Genomic DNA, 20,541 nt, shown 5'->3' with positions numbered 1-20,541 from the left:
ATGAGATAGACCTAATTTCTGCACATATGTGAAGATGAAAAATAGGCACAGAAGCTAGGTAGCTTGCCCAGGGTCACACGGCTAGTCAGTTGAAAAGTTGAGAGTCCAACTGGAGGCAGAAACAGGCAGATCTCTGAGTTTGAAGTTAGCCTGGTCTGCATAGGAAGCTCTAGGCCAGCCAGGGCTACTCAGAGACCCAGGGGTGGGGGTCAGAGGAAAGGCTAAGCTTCCTACCTGGGCAGGGTGCTGTTGAAAGAGTCCATGAAGGAAGGAGTCATTTATAGTAATGGTAACGGGAAGTAACATGATTGAATTGTTCGTTATAAATTCTAATCTGGCAACACCGGCCCTTGAGCTAATGCAGTAAGCTGTTTGCCTTGAGTTCTTAAGATTCTCTTTGCCTGTCATCATAGTAATAAAGATTATTGAGACTTGACCCTGCTTGTGCTAGCCACACTTTGTCTCAGGCGTTTTAAATGAATTCACTTTTCTGGAAGATGAGCTTACAGTTCTAGAATTTTATTAACTAGTTTTTTGTGGTCTTGTAGATCAAACCTGAGGTTCTGGGCATACAAGACAATTCCTCTACTATTAAGGTATATTGCTAGCCCAGTGGGCTTATTTTAAATGTTTCCCTTCATAAACACATGTATATGCAGGGGTTTTGTTTTATTGTCTGTTTTTGCAGTGCTTGGTCTAGAACCCAGGTGCTCTCACATGCTAAGCATTTTTCCACTGAACTACACCTACAGCCATAAGTTCTTTGTTTCTGAGAATTTACCATAAGGAATACTTAACTGTGTGCACAAAAATGTTTATTGCATGATTGTTGAAGGTGGTTTCTTTTGTTTGAGACATGATCTTGCCATGTAACTCAGGCTGGCCTGGAACTCATGTTCCTACTTCCTTCAGCTTCCTAGTGCTGGGATTGCAGACCTGCCCCTCCTGTGTCTGGCTTGTTGTATATTTTTATTAACTGACTTTGATACATTCAAGGACTATGTTTTATGTGTGTAAACTATAAAGCCATTGACTTCCCCTATTCTGAGGACTATAATAGTCATGTAATTGAGGTTTCCAGTCTTATATAGCACGAGTTTATCTTGAACTTACTATGTAGCTAAGGATGTCCTTGGGCTTTGATTACAGGTGTGCACTTGGCATACTGTTTGACTGTACACTTTGGTTTTAGTAAGTGCCACATCCTTGCACAGCTTGGGCCCAGGAACCCCAGTAAAGGGTGATGAGGGGCAGTGAGGGAATACAGAAAGGGTGCACACCGTCACAGAAAAGCTGGCATTTGGTGTTCTGGGCTCTCAGAGAAGTGAAGTATCCCTAGAAGCTCAGTGTTTCTTATATACAGTTGACTAGGATGCTGGGTTTATGGTCTACTAATGAACAAGAAGACAGGTTTAGCTAATCTTGGGAGCAGTGTCTATAGGGGAGCATCTTTCAGAGTATAAACATTTCTGGGGTGCGACTGGGAGCTATGATGGACATTTTTCTGTGCACGCTGTCAACATGATTCTCAGACATGAAAGAGGAAGACTTTGCCATCCCTCTGAGCCTCACCTGGGGAAGGTGTTACCACACCTTACAGGTCTGGGGTCCGGGTCCTTCCCATGGCAGTGCCCATGTCAACAGCACATATCCACTCGGGACTTCACTCGGTCCCTACTGAGTGTACTCTAATGATAGCATAATAAGTACATGACCCAGGAGCATAGTCTTTTATCTTCATTGTCAACTATTACATACTGAACATAATTATGTGTTATCATGTTGCACGCCTGTTGGCACAGTAGTGTGTTTACTTCATCACCACAAACAAGAGTGATGCATGGTGGTGAGATGACACTACCTGGTGATAGGAATTGGTTTTATAGCATTAGTAATAGTGTCTTACCTACTGCCTGTTGCTGGATAGAAGATCAATATATGGCATACAACTGCATATTATCAATTAGCCAATAGCAGTCAATATAATCTTGTAAGAGTCTCATCTTTCCATAGGACTATAAGGTAAGGCTCTTTGTCATCATGTCAGCTATAACAAGCAGCAGATGTTTTGTTTCTGACAGGGTATTGTGTAGACCAGGCTGGGCCAGAATTGGGAATGCGGCTTCTGCCTCCCAAGTTACATGCATGCCCCACAGTGCCTAGTACCAAACCATGGCTTGTGGGAATAGTTTGTCACTATGACTCCATTTTCCTAGCCTCCAGCATTACTTTATAATCAAATAATAAATATACAAACAACAATGGCAGATTGTATAGAATACTAGGATTCTAACTGCTGTAGCTGAAAGTTCAATCTACTTCCATTTCAGAGCCAGTTTTTAAAAGTCAGGTATGTTCTCAAACTAACCAAACAAGATGCCTACTTCTAGCTAGCCTACCTGCATCTTCCTCTTGCCAGTGACCTACAATTAGAATTTACCTAAAGTCTTCTTGTAGTTAAAAATAGATTTACTTTATGTTTACAAGTGTTTTTCTTGCATAATATGTACATGTCTAATGCCCAGAAAGGGTGTCAAACCCCCCCTGGCACTGAACTAGGAATGGTTGTCAACCACCATGTGGGTGTTAGGAACTGAACCCAGGTCCTCTGAAAGAGCAGCAAGCACTGTTAACCACTGAGCCTTCTCTCCACCTCCCTTTCTTTTCTTCATTGTTTCATTCCTGCTTGCCCATTTATCTCTATACAGTGATATTGGCTGACTCTCTTATTATGGCACTGTAACTGTCTTCAGACACACCAGAAGAGGGCATCAGATCTCCATTACAGATGGTTGCTGGGGTTTGAACTCAGGACCTCTGGAAGAGCAGTCAGTGCTCTTAACCACTAGGCCATCTCTCTCCAGCCAAATGGCAAGTTTTTAATAGTCTCTGCTTGTTCTTATTTACGCCATCTTTGATTTCCACGTTATTATTAATACTTGTGATACACTTTCATTCTTCTGATAACATATCTCAGCTAAACAGAGGAGTTAAGATACATTGTGGCTTACACTTTCCCTGGTCTTAGTCCATCTTGATAAGGACAGGGCAAAACATCAAACATCATGACAGCTAGGAAGAAGTAGAGACAGAAAGGGGCTTGGAACAGGGTTCAGCTGCAAGGACAAAACTAGGTGACTGACTTCTTCCAACTAGGCTTTACTGCCTTAAGTTTCTGGAACCTTCCAAAAAGGGTCACCAGCTGGGCACATGGGCTTTGACTAAGAGCGGGCGTGTGCAGGCATGCCCTACACCAGCCCCAGAGGCTTGTGTTCATTGCAAAATGCTCTCAGGTTTTCCCCCAAGTACGACTATAGTGTCTATAATTCTAACCTTTTTAAAAATTCCCAAATCTCACCAGGAGGTGCTGGCATAGGCCTTTTAATCCCAGCACTTAGGAGCCAGAGGCAGGTTGATCCCTGAGTTTGAGGCAAGACTGGTCAACAGAGCAAGTTCCAAAATGACCAGAGCTACACAGAGAAACCCTGTTTTAGGGGTGAGGGTCGGGAGAACAAAACAAAAAACCTAAAAGTCTCCTATGATCTTTTTGCCACCCTTTGTCTCCCCACCTCCTCCTGGTTTCATACCTTGTCACTAGATAGGACTGTTGCTGTAAAAATAAAATATGGTAACCTTTTATCCCACACTAGTTCCGGCAACCATAGGACCAATGGCACTGTGGGGTATCTTTATCTTGGCAGCTCCACACTGCCTCTAAGTACTCACAGACCCCAGCTTCTTTCTTTTGACCCACTGTTTCTGTCCTGGGTGGTCCATGACTACAGCAGTGTGTTGTTTTCACTCACTTTCTCTTGGCGTGTTATTGCCAAACCTTTCACACACATATCCCAACTCTGTGGCGGGCTTTGTGAGTCCTGCCACTTTAAACTCAATTAAGTCACCACATCAAAGTACACACCAAAATAGTCTGATCCAATTGGTGTGATGTAATTTGCCTGCCTAGATAAGTCAAATGATCCTATATAATTCCATCCCTTATAAAATATTCCTAACAACCTTATCCATATAGAGATGCACCAGAAGCATCCACATCTGCTTCCATGTTGCCTCCTCCTTTCTCCTTCCTAGACTTTTCCTCACCTACCTTTCCTTCTCATCTAATGATAGCCTGGACCCGCCTTGTTGTATAATGACATCATCCTACATAGGAGAGATAAAAGGATTTAGGGAAGAGAGCCCTGAATGTAATTTCTTATTTCCTAAGTACTACTAACAAACTGCAATTAAGCCCCCTGAACAACCCACAGCTTGTTTCAGAAGGGTTCCAACATGTCACTGTTCCACACTGCCCCCAGGTTCTCATTGACCTGGGCAGTCTCACTCATGTTAGCTCTAGCACGTTGGGCGGGGGCGCTATATAGAACTAACATATATGCATCTCATCTGCAGTCTTGCCTCTGCTCACGTTTCCTTTTGCCACCTCCTGGTCCCACTCTCCTGGCTACCCTCTCTCAATTGCCTTGGTGGGTCGCTGCCACACTAGGCCCACCCATCCCAATTTTGTGGCGGGCATGGTGCATCCTGCCACTGTACCTTCTCTTGAATTCAACTGAGTCACCATGTGAAGGAGAATACCACACAATAAACCCTGATCCAATTGATAACAAGACAAATCATCCTATACAATTTCATCCCATATAAAATATTCTTAACAACCTTAGCTATGTAGAGACATGCAGCGGGTCATCCTCCTCTTCCTCCATCTTGCCTCCTCTCCTAGATGCTCCTTTCTTCCTCTTTGTTCCCACCCACCCTTCCTTCTCATCCAATGACAGGCTTTGTGCCTGCCCTCTTAATTTTAACTACACAACCCTACCTATGAGGCTCTAGCATTTATATAACCTCTGAAAAGTTCCCAGAATTCCAAGCAGCACACAATTGCAGAGACTATCTGTAGCTAACAAAACCACACCTCTGCTAGAGCAAGAGGCAAATCATAGTCAACTTGTCTCAGATAGTCCTAAGAAGCCCCATATCCCCACGCCTGGGATTAAAACAAAAACATGATATTTCTGTGTTTTTAAAGAAACTAAAATTCTCACTACAGTTTCCACCAAGACTCAAGACAAATTCATAATTGTGAGCCCTTATAAAATAAAAAAGCAAATTACTTATTTCAAATGCACAGTGACACAGAATAAACCTATTTTCAAAAGAGGAATGGGGAGCTGGAGAGATGGCTCAGTGGTTAAGAGCACTGACTGCTCTTCCAGAGGTCCTGAGTTCAATTCCCAGCAACCACATGGTGGCTCACAACCATATGTGTCCAATACCTTCTTCTGCTGTGTGTCTGAGAGTGACAGTGTACACACATAAAATAAATAAATAAATCTTAAAAATAAAGAGGAATGGAAGCAAAGAAAGACCCCAAACTAGCAGGGCAAATATTAAGAAAGCCCTGGCATCTGGGCACGTGATAACAATATGGAGCCCCATGGGTCCACATATCCTTTCACCATGGCTTTGCTCTTTGGATATGGCCTATTTCTTGAGCTGGCTTCATTCACCGATTGCGTCTTTCCTTGACCTATGTTCCATACTCCAACATTCTGGAATCCCCATTGTATTTCTAGGTTTCTGCTTCAACAATTTCTTGCACTGGTCTTTCCAAGGCTGCCTGCAAAAACTTTAGCATAGTTACATATTACCTAGTATTCTGGGTTTCCTTTTTAAAATCCTGTAACTTGAATTTTGAATACTACAGAGGTCTCTACAAGCTCAACTCCTAGCTGCATAGGTACGCTGGCTATGAGTACCTGAGTGACTGAGCACAGTGAAATGAGTTCTGGAAAAAGATCTTTGTAAGCAGCTCTCTGAAAGCAGGCCACCCCAGAAGTTCTGTCTTCCTGATAGAAATCAGGCGTGTTTACTCTTTTCTGAGTAAAAAATGGTTGCCTTCGATGGGTGGAATCTGGCTAATATCTGAGATACCTTCAAAGCATCTTCCTTACTATCCTGACCCAAAGCAGTGAATTCCTTTTCTTTGTGTGTGTGTGTGTGTGTGTGTGTGTGTGTGTGTGTGTGTGTGTGTGTGTATGCATGTGTATGAGTGTTTTGCCTGTATGTGATGACTGTGTACCACTTGCAACCCTGTTGCTGGGAGAGGCCAGAGGTGAGTAAGGGATCCTCTGGAACTGGAGTTACAGGTGGTATAAGCTGCCAGGTAGATGCTAGGACCTGAACCCTGGTCCTCTGAATCGTGGTCAGCGCTCTTAACCACTGAGCCATCTTTCTAGCCTTGTGGTTTCTTTCTTTTTATCCCCTCCAAGGAAGTTTCTCTGTGTACCCCTGACTTTCTTGAAACTTGCTATGTAGACCAGGCTGGCCTCAAACTCAGAGATCTGCCTCCCAAGTACTGAGATTAAAGGCATGCATCACCACTGCCCACCAACCATACCATTATTGTCTAAAACTATTTCCCTTTTCTGGCCAAGCTACACTTTTTTTTAAAAAACTTTCTCAAACTAAGTCTGGCTAAGAAAGTCAGCAATAACCAAGTCGTAGTGTGAACTCCAGTGAAATTAAACATTAATTCATCACCTTTACATTCAGCCTAATGGAAATTTATCTGGACACATTCTTGGCCAGAATGCAACACAATGAATGACCTTTAGTTGGGTTCTCAGTGGAGTTCCGTTCCATCTGAAATCTTATGAGCATAGCCTTTTCTACCTGTGTTTCTTCTACTCCTCTGGCTTTGCCTTTGGACCAGAGTTCCGCTCTGGCTCTGTTCATGTCACTCCAGAGCCTCTCTAGCCCAGATTCTCCAAGTTCTAAATTCTTCCTCTAAAACAATACCCAAGGCTTCTGAACCATATGGTCAATCAGAGCAATACCCCCCTCCTTCGATACTAATTTTGTTAGTTTTTTTTTTTTTTCATTTAAGAATATTTTCATACAAGTAAGCTTTTATGTGTGCTTTACAGCCCAGGTGGAAAAACAGTTCACTGAGTGTAAACACACGTGGTTGCTTACAAAGCGTGTATGCTCTTCTAACATAGTGAGGCCTCAAGAGTGTTTTTAGCTACAAAGTGAGCCCCTACTGGTTTTAGTCCCCTGGAGGGGTGACTGCCTGGAGGTACCACAATATTAGGCTGGTGTGTGAGTGAATAAGACAAGTGCCAGTTTATATTTCAGCTCCAAAAACCTATCTAATATATTGTTCTCAGGAAGATTCCTATTGAGAACAGATATGACATTTGGTGTTAGCAAAAGGCCCAGACGTGATTATAAGTAGAGTTTAAAATGTTTTTATTTCATTTACTTATATGGATGTGTATGCATTTGTACATGCCATGGTACATGTGATGGTTAGAGGACAACTTTGGGGAATTACTGCCTTATTGCATGGTGGATCCTAAGAACTAAACCCAGGTAATCAGTCTTGGCAGCAAGAATATTTACTGGCTGAGACATCTGTCTGACTGGCCTCTCTCCCAGAATTTTGGTCACTGTGACAAATTACTTTGGATAAGGTAGGGGAGGAAAAATATGGTGGTTCATAGTTTTGGAAGTTTGAGTTGGGTGTGTTTGGACGTCTCACATGACAACCAGTGAGGAGGTCAGAAAGGGACAAAACTAGCCCTCTAGGGATGCTCCTTCGGGGACTCCGGTCTTCATTTAGGATGCACTTCCTAAAGTTCTCGGGACATGTCATATTCAAGCCATACTAATACTGAGTTTTAGAAATAAAAATAAGAAAATATTGATAGTTTAATCCAACAGAGGTTTCTGCCTTGCTCACATGTCTAATGGAACGTGTAGTGATTTAGAGATGCACCCTCCCTCCATGTTACAATTCCACCATTTCACAATGAGTCCTGTCAATATCCTTGAAACAAGGAATGCAGTCAAACTTTTAACTGCCTTAGTTCAAAACTGAGACATGTGACACCTGTTCCAAAGGCTTTTGTTGGAGCTGCCCAGGAAGACAGGAGGTACTGTATGGATGAAGTCTCTGCTGCAGTGTATTTTTTAAAAACAACCAACTGGAGGCCAGTGAGGTGGCTCTTTGAGGAAAGGCATTTACTGCAAGCCTGAACCTGTGTTTTAACCCCAGGCTGTAGATACTCTTATCCACATCCTGTAGTTTGGGAGTAAACCTAAAAGTTGGTTTTGAATCTTCTGAAAAACTAGTGTATAAACCTTTTTAAAAGCACTAATACCCTTCTAAGTAAATCTTAAATAGAAGTCTAATTTCCAAGATTTAAAATTGGAGGAGGGGTTGCTTAAGGTTCACTTAGTAATCCTTTACATTTATATATGCTTTACTTTCTAAATCAGTCTGAAGGTTTATTTATTTATTTCTCACAATTGCTGCTAGTTAGAAATAATTTAAATGCACTTTAGAAACTAGGAAGTAGACACTGAGGTGTAGTAACTTAACTTGATTGTACAGTACTTCGTCATGTAGTTTGAGCTTCCACTGGGAGCTATCAACTCCCAGAACAGTGCAGGTTTTCCCTAATTCAACAAACTGCTTCATCAATCACTCTAGCTTTGTTTGTGTCTTTTCTTTCCTAGGTTAGTTACTTCCACTGTAAAGGATTTTAACATTCCTGGGAACTTCCTCTTCCACCTTGGTCAGAAGGACGCTTTGAGTCTGGGCTAGCTCCTGAAGTACTTTGCAGGGGTCACATATAAATGCTTTCATGAAGAGGGGTGAAAAGCCAGAAGGGTTCAGACAGATGCGGCCTAAGACCTTCCCTGCCAGCAACTACCCTGGCAGCAGCCGACATATGCTGCAGGAGATCCGAGAATCCCTCAGGAACTTATCAAGACCATCTGATGCTGCGAAGGCCGAGCAGAACCTGAGCAAGATGTCGACTGAGGATCCCAGGCAGGTGAGAAATCCACCCAAATTTGGCACACATCATAAAGCCTTGCAAGAAATCCGAAACTCTCTACTACCGTTCGCAAATGAGACGAGTTCTTCCCGGAGCCCTTCAGAAGTTAATCCACAGATGTTTCAGGATTTGCAGGCTGCTGGCTTTGATGAGGTAAGAACTTTTAAAAACAAACAAACAAACAAAAACTCCACAAATGGCCTTTCTTATCCTGCGAGGCAAACAACTTCCAGGAGAGCTCATAAGGAAGTTCCTTTTGAGAGGACTTAACTATACATTTAAATTTGCGTGTTCCATTAACAAAGAATACTATATTAATAATCTTACTAATTAGTATAACAAAATGATTGTTATTTCTTCAGTTTCTTCTGTACTAGCCCCAAATCCTGGAGCTTCTGTTGGTGAGGTCATGAAACCTCACCAATGGAGATGCAGTTGAGGAAGGCTGCAGGTGAAGATGGGCTTGGTCGCAGCCTGCAGTATGGACGTTGTGGTCTTAGCTGTCCCTGGGCACCAAGGCTGTGAAGTCTGGACTCCTCACAGGGAGAGTTACAGTAACTAAGAAGTATATTGTTAGCATTCAGATCCAGCTTTAATTCCCCCAAACTACTTAGATTTTAGTTCTGGTTAAGAAAACCAAGTCTTTACTGTCCATTCCAGAGCTCCTTGTGAAACCTTTTCATAACATAGCTAATCACATTTTGTTTAGATTATTAATAAAATCTGTTTCTCACAACATGCTTTGTGATTATTTTAGATGACATAAGTCATTTTAGATAGAAATCAGTTGTGTACAGACCAGAACTCACAGGTTAAGAGCACTGACCGCACCTCTAGAGGACCCAAGTTTGCACCTACATGGAGGTTTACAACCATCTATAACTCCAGTTCCAGGGGATTCCTTACCCTCCTCTGGTCTTCTCAAACACATGGTGCAGATGCATACACTCAGGCAAATACTCGTATGCATAAATTATTTTTTAAAAATTAGATATGTAAAATGTAACTAATGGTAAATAATCAGGAGTCACATCCAGGCATGGTGGCTCATGGTAGCTCTGGGAACACTTGAGTTAGGAAGATTTTTAAGTCCTGGGATAACTATGGGCTCTTGTAAAATAAAAAATAACTCATGTACTTTTTAATTTCAAAAAGGAAGGCCCAGGACATAGTTACAGTCAGATCAAAACAAAACCAAAGCTCAGCAGTATAATAAAAAAAGGGTCGGTACTTGATGTATGGGACCCACTCATGATTCTCTGGGCTCCTTGGGCCTTGGCAGTGCCACTTCTCTGGCTCTGCCATCCACACTGCGTGTAGATTGTCCCCTGGGTTCCGGCTGGCATCACTCCACAGCACTATTGTCCTCGGCAGTCATCCGATTATACTGGCATCTTCAAAGTGTTTGGGTCTCCAGTATAACCGGGCTCCATGTTCTAGGCACTTTACAGGGATTCTGACTCTGCTACTTGGTACCAGTCTTCAGCTCTCTCCATGACCTCTTCAAATTCCTGGGCTTCTACTTCAACTGAGGTTACACATTCACTACTAACCTTTCCTGGCCTCTCACAGTACAAAGCCTCAGCTACTCTGCAGCATGCCTTCAAAACTAATACCACCTGGGAAACTTATGAGTTTCTATGCCAAGTTTGGCTCTTAGCACAAGGTATATCTAAATCCTCAACTCTCTGGACCACAGCTTCTGTGTACTTATCCTGAGGAAACACTTTCCAGAATACTTTACTTCAGTGATGCTGGGGTCTCTTCTTAATCACAGGTGTTTTTTGTTTGTTTGTTTGTTTTTAACCCCAGCATTATCTTCCAGGTTTCCACAGCAGTTCATAAGCATTATCTTACCCAGAATTTCAGTCTCTCTATAGTCCTTTCTAAAACATGGCCAATCTTGTCCCAGTAATATCCCGTGAACCTGTTTTAGTTATAGTTTCTGTTTTAGTTATAGTTTTCTTGTGCTGTAATCAAACATCATGACTAAAAGGCAGCGTGGGGAGAAAGGGTCTTTTTTCACCTTTAAATTTGTAAGTTCATTGCTCAGAAAGCCAAGGCAGGAACTCAGAGCATGAACCTGGAGGCAGGAAGTGGAGCGGAAGCTATGGACGAGTGCTGCTTATTGACTTGTTCCTCATAGCTTTCTCAGCTTGCTTTCTTAGAGCACCTGTGCATATAGTGAGCTAGGCCCTCTCACTTCAGCCGTCAACAAATGCTGCATAAGCTTGCAGCCCACAGACCAGTCTGTTGGGGACATTTTTCAATTCAGTTTCCCCCTCTTCCTGAATGACTCTAGTTTATGACAAGTTGACATAAAACTAGGCAAAACAGTTAGTTGCTTGGTTTTTTGTTTGTTTGGTAAGTTGGTTTTTGTTTTATTTTTGTAACAGGGTCTTACTGTATAGCTCAACTTAGTTTGGAACTCTGTCTAATCTAGCTTCACCTCAGATTCACCACTCACCTGCCTCAGCCTCCCAAATAATGGGATTATAGGTTTATGCCATTATGTCCAATCTTTGTTTTCTTTTTTTCTGAGAATACTTTTGGTAACTCTGTTGAATTAAAAGTTCAATTATTTCGAGACTAATTTCTTCACAGGCATAAATGTTAAATGTTATTGATGCCTTTTGGAGGATATAAATATGTAATCACTAAAGTCTATTTCCTACAAACATGAAATGGAGGCATAATTATGTACTTTTGTTTTTTAATGACAGCACTTGTTAAAGGTGCTGCGTTGAGGGTTCTAGTTACACTAGTGTAAACCTGGCTGTGTGACATTATCACATTATCCCACTGTGTGGTAGCAGTGGGATGATCAGGGTCATCCTAAATTTTATATCCCGTGGAAGGCTACTGTGTGCTACTGGAGAGATCATGACACAGATGAAAAGCCAGGGTCATCACCAAAGCCATAGGCTGAAATCTAGAGAGAATCACACTCAGGTCTTCTGCCAGAGTGCCAGGGTCAAAGACTTTCACCCCATGCTTGGCAGATGTAACCTCTTAAGAGAAGAAACTAGTTAAGAATTCCTTTACTGTTAGACGTACTGGTAAAGGCACTTAATAAAATGCTTTAATAATACAGAAAAATAAAATAAAATGGTTTAATAATACAAAAAAAAGTCATCTTAGAGTTTTACAGTCTTTTTTAATGTTTTATTGTTGTTCAAGTGTGTGCATGATAAGGGGCAGGCATGTGCTCCCACACACTTGGAAGTCAGAGAACAACCTTGTGGATTCAGTTCTCTCCTTTCATCTTTATGGGTTCTAGAGATTGAATTCAAGTTGCCAGGCCATTATCTGCCACCCATCTTTAGTATTTTTATTGCTTTTTATTGGATTGGAGAGACATCTCTGGTTAAGAACACTGACTGCTCTTCCTAAAGGTTCTGAGTTCAACTCCCGAAACCACATGGTGACTCACAACTATCTGTAATGGGATCTGATGTCTCTTTCTGGTGTGTCTGAAGACACCTACACTGTACTCATACATAAAATAAATAAAATAATTCAAAGAAAGAAAAACCACAGAAAAATAAAATAAATAAAAATGATTATCATTTTTTATGCAAGAGTGAAAAATAAAACTACATTGTTGTTTTAACTTCAAAAAAGTTAATACTGGAAGCAAGTGGCAGGTGTGCTACATAAATTAGAAAAACACCTTCTAAGATTTGAAGTTTTTTGTTTGTTTCTTTAGTATTTGAGAGTTAATTACAAAGAAGACAATAATAATAGGGTTTGGGGCCTGGCTAGTTGGCTCAATAGATAAGGTGCCTGCAGACCTGAGCTTGATCCCTAGGACCCTTGAATACTGAGTGAGTGGAGAGAATTGCAAGTCGTCCTCTGACCTCCACACACTCACCTTGGCATTCATCCATGCACTCGTGCACTCAAGCACACACACACACACACACACACACACACACACACACACACACACACACACACACAAGGTAACTGAGAGTGAAAGAGTACTCGACCAGGTTTAGGGCACTGTCTTTCATATCTAGGATTTATGTGCTTACTCTTGTGCTTTCTACTTTTGTTCTCCCTATCAGGACATGGTTATTCAAGCTCTTCAGAAAACCAATAACAGAAGCATAGAAGCAGCTGTTGAATTCATTAGTAAAATGAGTTATCAAGATCCTCGTCGAGAGCAGATGGCTGCAGTAGCTGCCAGACCTATTAATGCCACCATGAAACCAGGTGACTCATCATTTTTTTCCTTGTCCTTTTTTGTTTTTATGATAAAGCATAAAACACCTGAATCTGTCAAATCCATTGAGAGTCACTGCATGCTTTATTTAACTACTGTACCATTTGCAGGGGATGTCCTTGCTTCTTTTTTTTTTTCTGCCCAGTGCTAGAAACTGAACCTGTGTCCTTGGGCATGTTAGGCAAACGATTTATCCCTGTGCTAAATCCCCAAGTACCTCCACTTGTTTTTAAACCTGAACATTTAAGGCTTTGAACTTCCTAGCAGTAAATTTCAAAGAACTTGGCAGGTTCTTTTTTTTTTTTTTTTTTGAAGCTCTACATAGATAATGCTGTTCAGAAAAGGGGGAGTAGCATTAATCTGTCTAACCAAGCCAACTCAGTCAGTCAACAGGGTCTTGAGGGAGGATTGAAAAGAAAAAGACAATTAGACAACATTGTAACATGACTCCAACTGGTTCTGAGACCAAAGCATGTGTATTTTTCTCCATTCTGTTTTTATATTATTCTTGGTACATACAAAAAAAAATGTGGTCCGTCCTAAGGCATAGACAGAATAGTTAAAGAACAAACAAAGCATAGACAAAGGTCCCATGGTCACTGCATTCAGGGTCTCAACAAGACCATCAAGTACAAAGAACACATTCCTCAGCTGTATTCATCTTGAGCCTACTTCCTTGTCCTAGCCCAATGTCAAATTCTTGCCAAATGTCTAGAAGCAGCCCCAAGACCTCTCCACACCTGCCTGCCTGCCTGCCTATCTATAAGACTGGGTCTCACTTTGAAGACTTGGCTGGCCTGGAACTTATCATTTAGACTAGGCTGGTCTCAAACTTTAGAGATTCCTGTATCTCAGCCTTCAGGTGCTGGTATTAAAGACATGCACCATCATGCCCTGCTCTGTCTCATTTTATGTTTCATTGCTTCGAGTACTGGTCAGCATTTGTTCAGTGGCTTTGTCTTGATGTGTATATGTGTGTATGGACAGACACATGTATTTGTTTGTGGTAATGTGTAGTTGCACATGTGTTTGGAGGTCAGAAGTGACTGTCAGGTATCTTCCTAAGTTGCTCTTCACCCAATGTCTCTTACTGGACTTTAAGTTCACAAATTTCACTTGACTGACTGGGCAGCAATCCCATGTATTTCTTTTATTTCCACCTCCCCAGTGCTTAGTATTTAGGTTCCTGTGCATCACCTAGCTTTTGCATGGGTGTTGTTATAAGCATTCTGTCAACTAAACCATTTTCTCAGCCCTGTTTGCAGTGTTTTTTTATGGGATTTGTAGTTTGGTTTTTTTTGGTGTCAGAAGTTGAATTTGAGATTTTGCTCATACTAGTAAGTATATGTTAACTATTTTCAATCATGTTTCTCTCTACCATTGACTTACAAGAGAATTTTACTCATTTTTCCTTTCATTCAATACAATGCAGTATCATTTAACCTTACTAGCAGAATTTATTCATATGTTATTCATGTGAGGAGCAATATTAAGACTTTGGCATACTGAATGATTTTGGAGCAGGTACAATTTGGCACATACATTTGAATAACTCATTGCTATCCATTCGTAGGACCATAATTATAGCTGGAACTGACTGAGGAGCAAAAGTGTGCACAACTCTTCAGAGCTGTTTTTCTTAGGACAGACTGAAGATAGTAAAGACAACAGTGTAAATCAAACTGTTGGTGGGGGAAGATCTCAGGCTTCTTTAGTTTCTAGTTAATCATGAATTATTGAGACTCAGGGTCTCACTATGTAGCTCTGGCTGTCCTGGAACTTTATGTAGATTATTTTGACCTTGAATTTGAGATCCACTTGCCTCTCCTTCTCACACACACACACACTTAGGTTAAAGGTATGCATCTCCATAATCAGCTTCATAATTTTATAAAGTACAGGAGTTGATAAAGCTGAGGTGAGGGCAGTGGATATTGATCCATCCAGATGTTGAAATTATATAATGATAACACACATGAGGGTAGAGCACAGTGAAGCTGAGCATGAGCTCATGTTTGTAATCCGAGCACGTTAGGCAGAAACTAACTTGGGCCATCTTGTAGGACCCTGTCTCAAAATGCAAAACTAAAAAATGTGAGTCCCCAGGTTCAGACCTTAGTATTTGAGAGGAAAAAAAGGAGAGGAGAGGGAGGGGCTTTTCATGTGAGAAAATCTAAATGTGTCCCCCAAGGTAGGAAATACTTCAGAAGCAAAAGGAATCAAAAGCAAAAACAACCCCAATTTGGGGCCCACTGTTTTGTTTTAAAAAAAATACTAACAAAACTAAATTTCTCCCTTAAAATTTTTGTTGTTGTTTTGAGACAAGGTCTCCAGTCTTAAGGGTTAAGAATGTGTACTTTGGGGTGGGGGGTGTGGGGAATAAAAAACAAAGTGTATTAGATAGGGTTTACTGCTGTGAAGAGACACCATGACCATGGCAACTCTTATAAGGACGACATTTCACTGGGGATGCCTTACAGTTTCAGAGGTTTAGTCCATTATCATCTTGGTGGGAAGTATGTGGCATACTGGCTGACTTGATGCTACAGAAGGAGCCAGGAGTTCTGTATCTGGATCAGCAGGCAACAAGAAAACAGAGTAAGCCAATGGGCATGGCTAGATCTTTTGAAATCTCAAAGCCCACCTCCAGTGATAGACTTCTTCCACCTAGGCCACAGGTCCTAATCCTTTCAAATAGTACCACTTCCAGTGAGCCTGTGGGGCTCAATCATTTTTGTTATTCAAACTAACCACACCAAGATTCAAATAAAAACAAAAGCAAAAACCAAAAAGGAATGTGTACTGCTTTTGAAGAGTCCTAGCACCTGTCTAGCGGCTTATAACTCCAGCTCCAAGGGCACCTGCACTCACGGGCAGAGTTACGTACACACAATTCCAAGCAGTGTAGGTGCAGACCTTTAATTCCAGCACACGGGAAGCAAACAGATCTCTGAGTTAGAGGCAGCCTGGTTTACAGAGCGAGTTCCAGGACAGCCAGGGCTACACGGAGAAACATTAGTAATAATTATAATGATGATGATAATATTAAAAAAAGCAAGGTCTCTGTATCCTTGGTAAGCCTCAAACTTGGTATGTAAGTTCCAAATCATCCTGGATGTCTCAAAAAACATTTCTCCCTGTCTCTCCTCACCACCAACACCAAAAAATCAAGTAAGTGCTAGTAAGATAGCTCAGTGTGTAAAGGCGCTTGCTTCAAAGCCTGAGGAACTGATTTTGATTCCCTCTGACCTACATAGTGAAAGGAGAAAACCAGTTCCCTCATGTTCTTTTCTGACCTACACATGCACATTGTGGTATGTGTACATCTACACACATAACACAAAATTAATAAGATATAATAAACATGTTTTTAAATAAAACCACTTGCTGAGATTTCATTTCATAACCTTTGGGGACAAGGGCTACATCAAGCTAACTACCATATGAACTATCTCACCTGTTGGGGAAGGGTTTGATGGGAATCCTTAAAATGTGCTCTCTTAGATCTGGGCAGGATTGGTATACCCTTGTTTTCCCAGCACAGGATAGTCTATAGCAAGAGGATCCAGACTTAGGAGCCAGCCTGGGCTATATGACAAATGAGTATCTAGTGCCTGTGAACCTCAAAAGAAGGCTTTGGATCCCTAGAGCTGAAGTTAGCATTGTGAGCTGCCGTGTGGGTGGGAACTAGACATAGGTCCTCTGTAAGAGCAGCAGGCACTCTTAACCTTGAGTCATTTCTCTAGCCCAAGAATACACTGTTTATTATTAACTATAATCAACATGTTGTGAGGTTGATCTCTTGACTTAACCCTTTTCTACAATTTTTTAACTTGAGTATCAGTAGTATCGGAATTCTGAGATCGATTAATTTTAAAGGATTGGTTAAAAACATGACTATTCTCTCTTTTATAATCATAGGAAATGTGCAACATTCAATTAACCGAAAACAAAGCTGGAAAGGTTCTAAAGAGTCTTTAGTTCCTCAGAGACACGGCCCATCTCTAGGAGAAAATGTGGTTTATCGTTCTGAAAGCCCCAACTCACAGGCTGATGTAGGAAGACCTCTGTCTGGATCCGGCATTACGGCATTTGCTCAAGCTCACCCAAGCAATGGGCAGAGAGTGAACCCCCCACCTCCACCTCAAGTCAGGAGTGTTACTCCTCCACCACCTCCAAGAGGCCAGACCCCACCTCCACGAGGCACAACTCCACCTCCCCCGTCATGGGAACCAAACTCCCAGACAAAGCGCTACTCTGGGAACATGGAATATGTAATATCTCGAATCTCTCCTGTTCCACCTGGGGCATGGCAAGAGGGCTACCCTCCACCAGCTCTTAACACTTCTCCCATGAATCCCCCTAACCAGGGACAGAGAGGCATTAATTCTGTTCCAGTTGGTAGACAACCAATCATCATGCAAAGTACTAGCAAATTTAACTTTCCACCAGGAAGACCTGGAGTTCAGAATGGTGGTGGCCAGACTGATTTTATCATGCACCAAAATGTTATCCCCACTGGTGCTGTGAATCGGCAGCCACCACCTCCATATCCTCTGACCCCAGCTAATGGACAAAGCCCTTCTGCTTTACAAACAGGGGGTTCTGCTGTTCCACCATCATACGCCAATGGAAATGTCCCTCAGTCGATGATGGTGCCCAACAGGAACAGTCATAACATGGAGCTTTACAATATTAATGTCCCTGGACTGCAGACAACTTGGCCCCAGTCCTCTTCTGCTCCTGTGCAGTCATCCCCGAGCAGCGGGCATGAAATTCCTACATGGCAACCTAACATACCAGTGAGGTCAAATTCTTTCAATAACCCATTAGGAAACAGAGCAAGTCACTCTGCCAGTTCTCAGCCTTCTGCCACTACGGTCACTGCGGTCACACCAGCTCCTATTCAACAGCCTGTGAAAAGCATGCGTGTTCTGAAACCAGAGTTGCAGACTGCCTTAGCCCCAACCCATCCTTCTTGGATGCCACAGCCAGTTCAGACCGTTCAGCCTAACCCTTTCTCTGAGGGTACAGCTTCAAATGTGCCTGTCATCCCACCTGTTGCTGAAGCTCCAAGCTATCAGGGTCCACCACCACCTTATCCAAAACATCTGCTACACCAAAATCCATCTGCTCCGTATGAGTCAGGAAGTAAACCCTGCAAAGATGATCGGCCTAGCTTACCCAAGGAAGATGATGGTGAAAAGAATTCAGACAGTGCTGACCCTGGGGATAAAGAAAAGAAACAGATCACAACTTCACCTATCACTGTTCGGAGAAACAAGAAGGATGACGAGCGAAGGGAATCTCGCATTCAGAGTTACTCCCCACAGGCCTTTAAATTCTTCATGGAGCAACACGTAGAGAATGTCCTGAAGTCTCATCAGCAGCGTCTGCATCGGAAGAAGCAGCTAGAAAATGAAATGATGCGGGTAACTTTAAAATATTCTCAAACTTGATCATCTTTTTCCTTGGTATTTTAAAATTCTAGGCTCTAGTATTCTTGTAGTAAATGTAGTGTGTTGTCAATAATTTGAGTAAATTATCTCACTTTGTGAGAATTTTTGATTATAGCATTTTCAGTGATTTCTTCAGCATTCCTGTAATAAAGCTCTTATGTAACTTTTAAATTATATATAAGGTATATGAAATATGGAAATTGAAACAAGGGTTAAGTTTTACTTTGTGCTTATTTCCCCCTAAGATAGGGTTTTACTGTGTGCCCCCGGCTGACCTGGAACTCGCTCTTATAGATCTGGCCAGACTTGAACTCACATAGATTTGCCTGCTTCCGCCTCTGCCTCCCAAATGCTGGTATTGAAGGCACGTGCCACCAGTGTCCAGCAGTTTCTAGGTTTTATACATTAATTTATAACATAAAAAATCAGAAATATCCGAGTTACCTCTTACGTTTTATAAGACTCGTTATATTTTTTCGTATGTGGGGTGTTTGCCTGTGTAAATATAAGTTAACACATGTGTGCAGTGCCTACAGAGCCAGCAGAGACAGATACAGACCGTGTGTTGCACGGAGTTGCTGGGGATTGAACCTGAGCCTGGTCCTCTGGAAGAGCAGGCAGCACACGTAACCATTGATCCATCTCTCCAGCCCGAGTTACCTCTTTTTTTTTTTTTACAACTTTATTTAAAAAAAAACAGATACATATGGAGATTTTAAAAAGCATTTTGGACTAAAACTATATGAATATATTTTTGTCAGTACTTGATTTTTTTAAGGTTTGATAGTATATATTGAAATCTTACTAGTTACAATAAACATAACATACATGTAAAACAAAACATAACATGGAAATAGTCAAAGTTTTCTTGGTGTGTAAAGATTAAGCATAATAATTTTTAAATACCAAAAATTGCCACAAGGCTACCTTCTTAGCTCTTGAGTTATTAATGATTTAAGGTCTAGGTGTACCCCCCAAGTTACCTCTTGATTTGTTATTTGGTTGAAAATTTGGTGTTTGTTCTTTACAAGCACATTATTAGAAAGTGTTGGGCTGGAGACATAGCTCAGCGGTTAAGAACACTGACTGCTCTTCCAGAGGTCCTGAGTTCAATTCCCAGCAACCACATGGTGGCTCACAACCATTATGGGATCTGATGCCCTCTTCTGGGGTGGCTGAAGACAGCTACAGTGTACTCATATATATGAAATAAATAAACCTTTGAAAAAAAAGAAAGAAAATGTTAAAATCACCAGGCATGGTGGCTCCCACGTTTAAGCTCAGCACTCAGGAGGCAGAGGCTGCAGTCTACATTGATAGTTCCAAGGCAGCCACAGCTAGACAGCAAGCACACACTACACACACACAAAACTAAAAACAAATAAAAAGAAATGTCAAAATAATCGCATTACTATTACTTTCCTCTTCTAATATTTGAGGGACATGTGCTGAAAGGACATGTGGAGGAGAGCACAGTGCTGAGCACGCCTTTCAGATGGGGTCGTTCTGCTCCGGTGGTGGGGGAGGGGTGTTTGGTAGAACTGTCACCATCACATGGTGTTGTCACATGCTTAGAATGCAGAGCTTTGACTCCTCCCTCATTTGACATGTACTGCTCAAAGTGTGAGAAGATTAGCTTCTTCCCAAATCTCACTTTATAGTTCAGTACTGTTTTCTTACTATAAATAATGAAAAATAATTACGTTACATAAGAAATGCCCCATACTCTCTTATTCATATTGTTCTTAGAGTTTCTGACTTAAGTCTGTCTATTTTCTTCCTTTTTCTTCTTCACTTTCACTAATAGCTGACTTAAACTTTCATGGTGTTGGAAGCTTTGCTGACTTCTGTAGCCTCCATTACTGTGTAGGCAAGTAAGACTTAAGAGGAAGAGTTCTGTACTAAGTCTGGCATGCTACCACTCTGAAAAGACTTTGCATGCAAATGCACAACCTAACAGAAGCATGAGGCTGCTGTATGAAATTAG

General features: G+C 41.6%; 1 protein-coding gene across 2 annotated transcripts in view; it reads left to right on the top strand.

Annotated features, from left to right (window-relative positions):
* LATS1 (large tumor suppressor kinase 1) overlaps nt 1-20,541 on the top strand; it is a 34,538-nt gene that overhangs the window by 3,146 nt on the left and 10,851 nt on the right. The window contains exons 2-4 of one of the 2 annotated variants that reach the window (XM_080941870.1): nt 8,545-9,020; nt 12,938-13,085; nt 17,017-18,527. In XM_080941870.1, the coding sequence (XP_080797996.1) occupies nt 8,673-9,020; nt 12,938-13,085; nt 17,017-18,527 (2,007 nt within the window). In that variant the 5' untranslated portion in view covers nt 8,545-8,672. Of the gene's footprint in view, nt 1-8,544; nt 9,021-12,937; nt 13,086-17,016; nt 18,528-20,541 lie in introns of those variants that run through there. The other variant, XM_080941871.1, reaches the window with a different exon arrangement.

Source organism: Micromys minutus (genome assembly GCF_963924665.1).
Source record: "Micromys minutus genome assembly, chromosome: 30".
Taxonomy (NCBI): domain Eukaryota; kingdom Metazoa; phylum Chordata; class Mammalia; order Rodentia; family Muridae; genus Micromys; species Micromys minutus.
The sequence above is the reverse complement of the archived record's forward strand: the minus strand, read 5'-3'. Positions and strand labels throughout refer to the sequence as shown.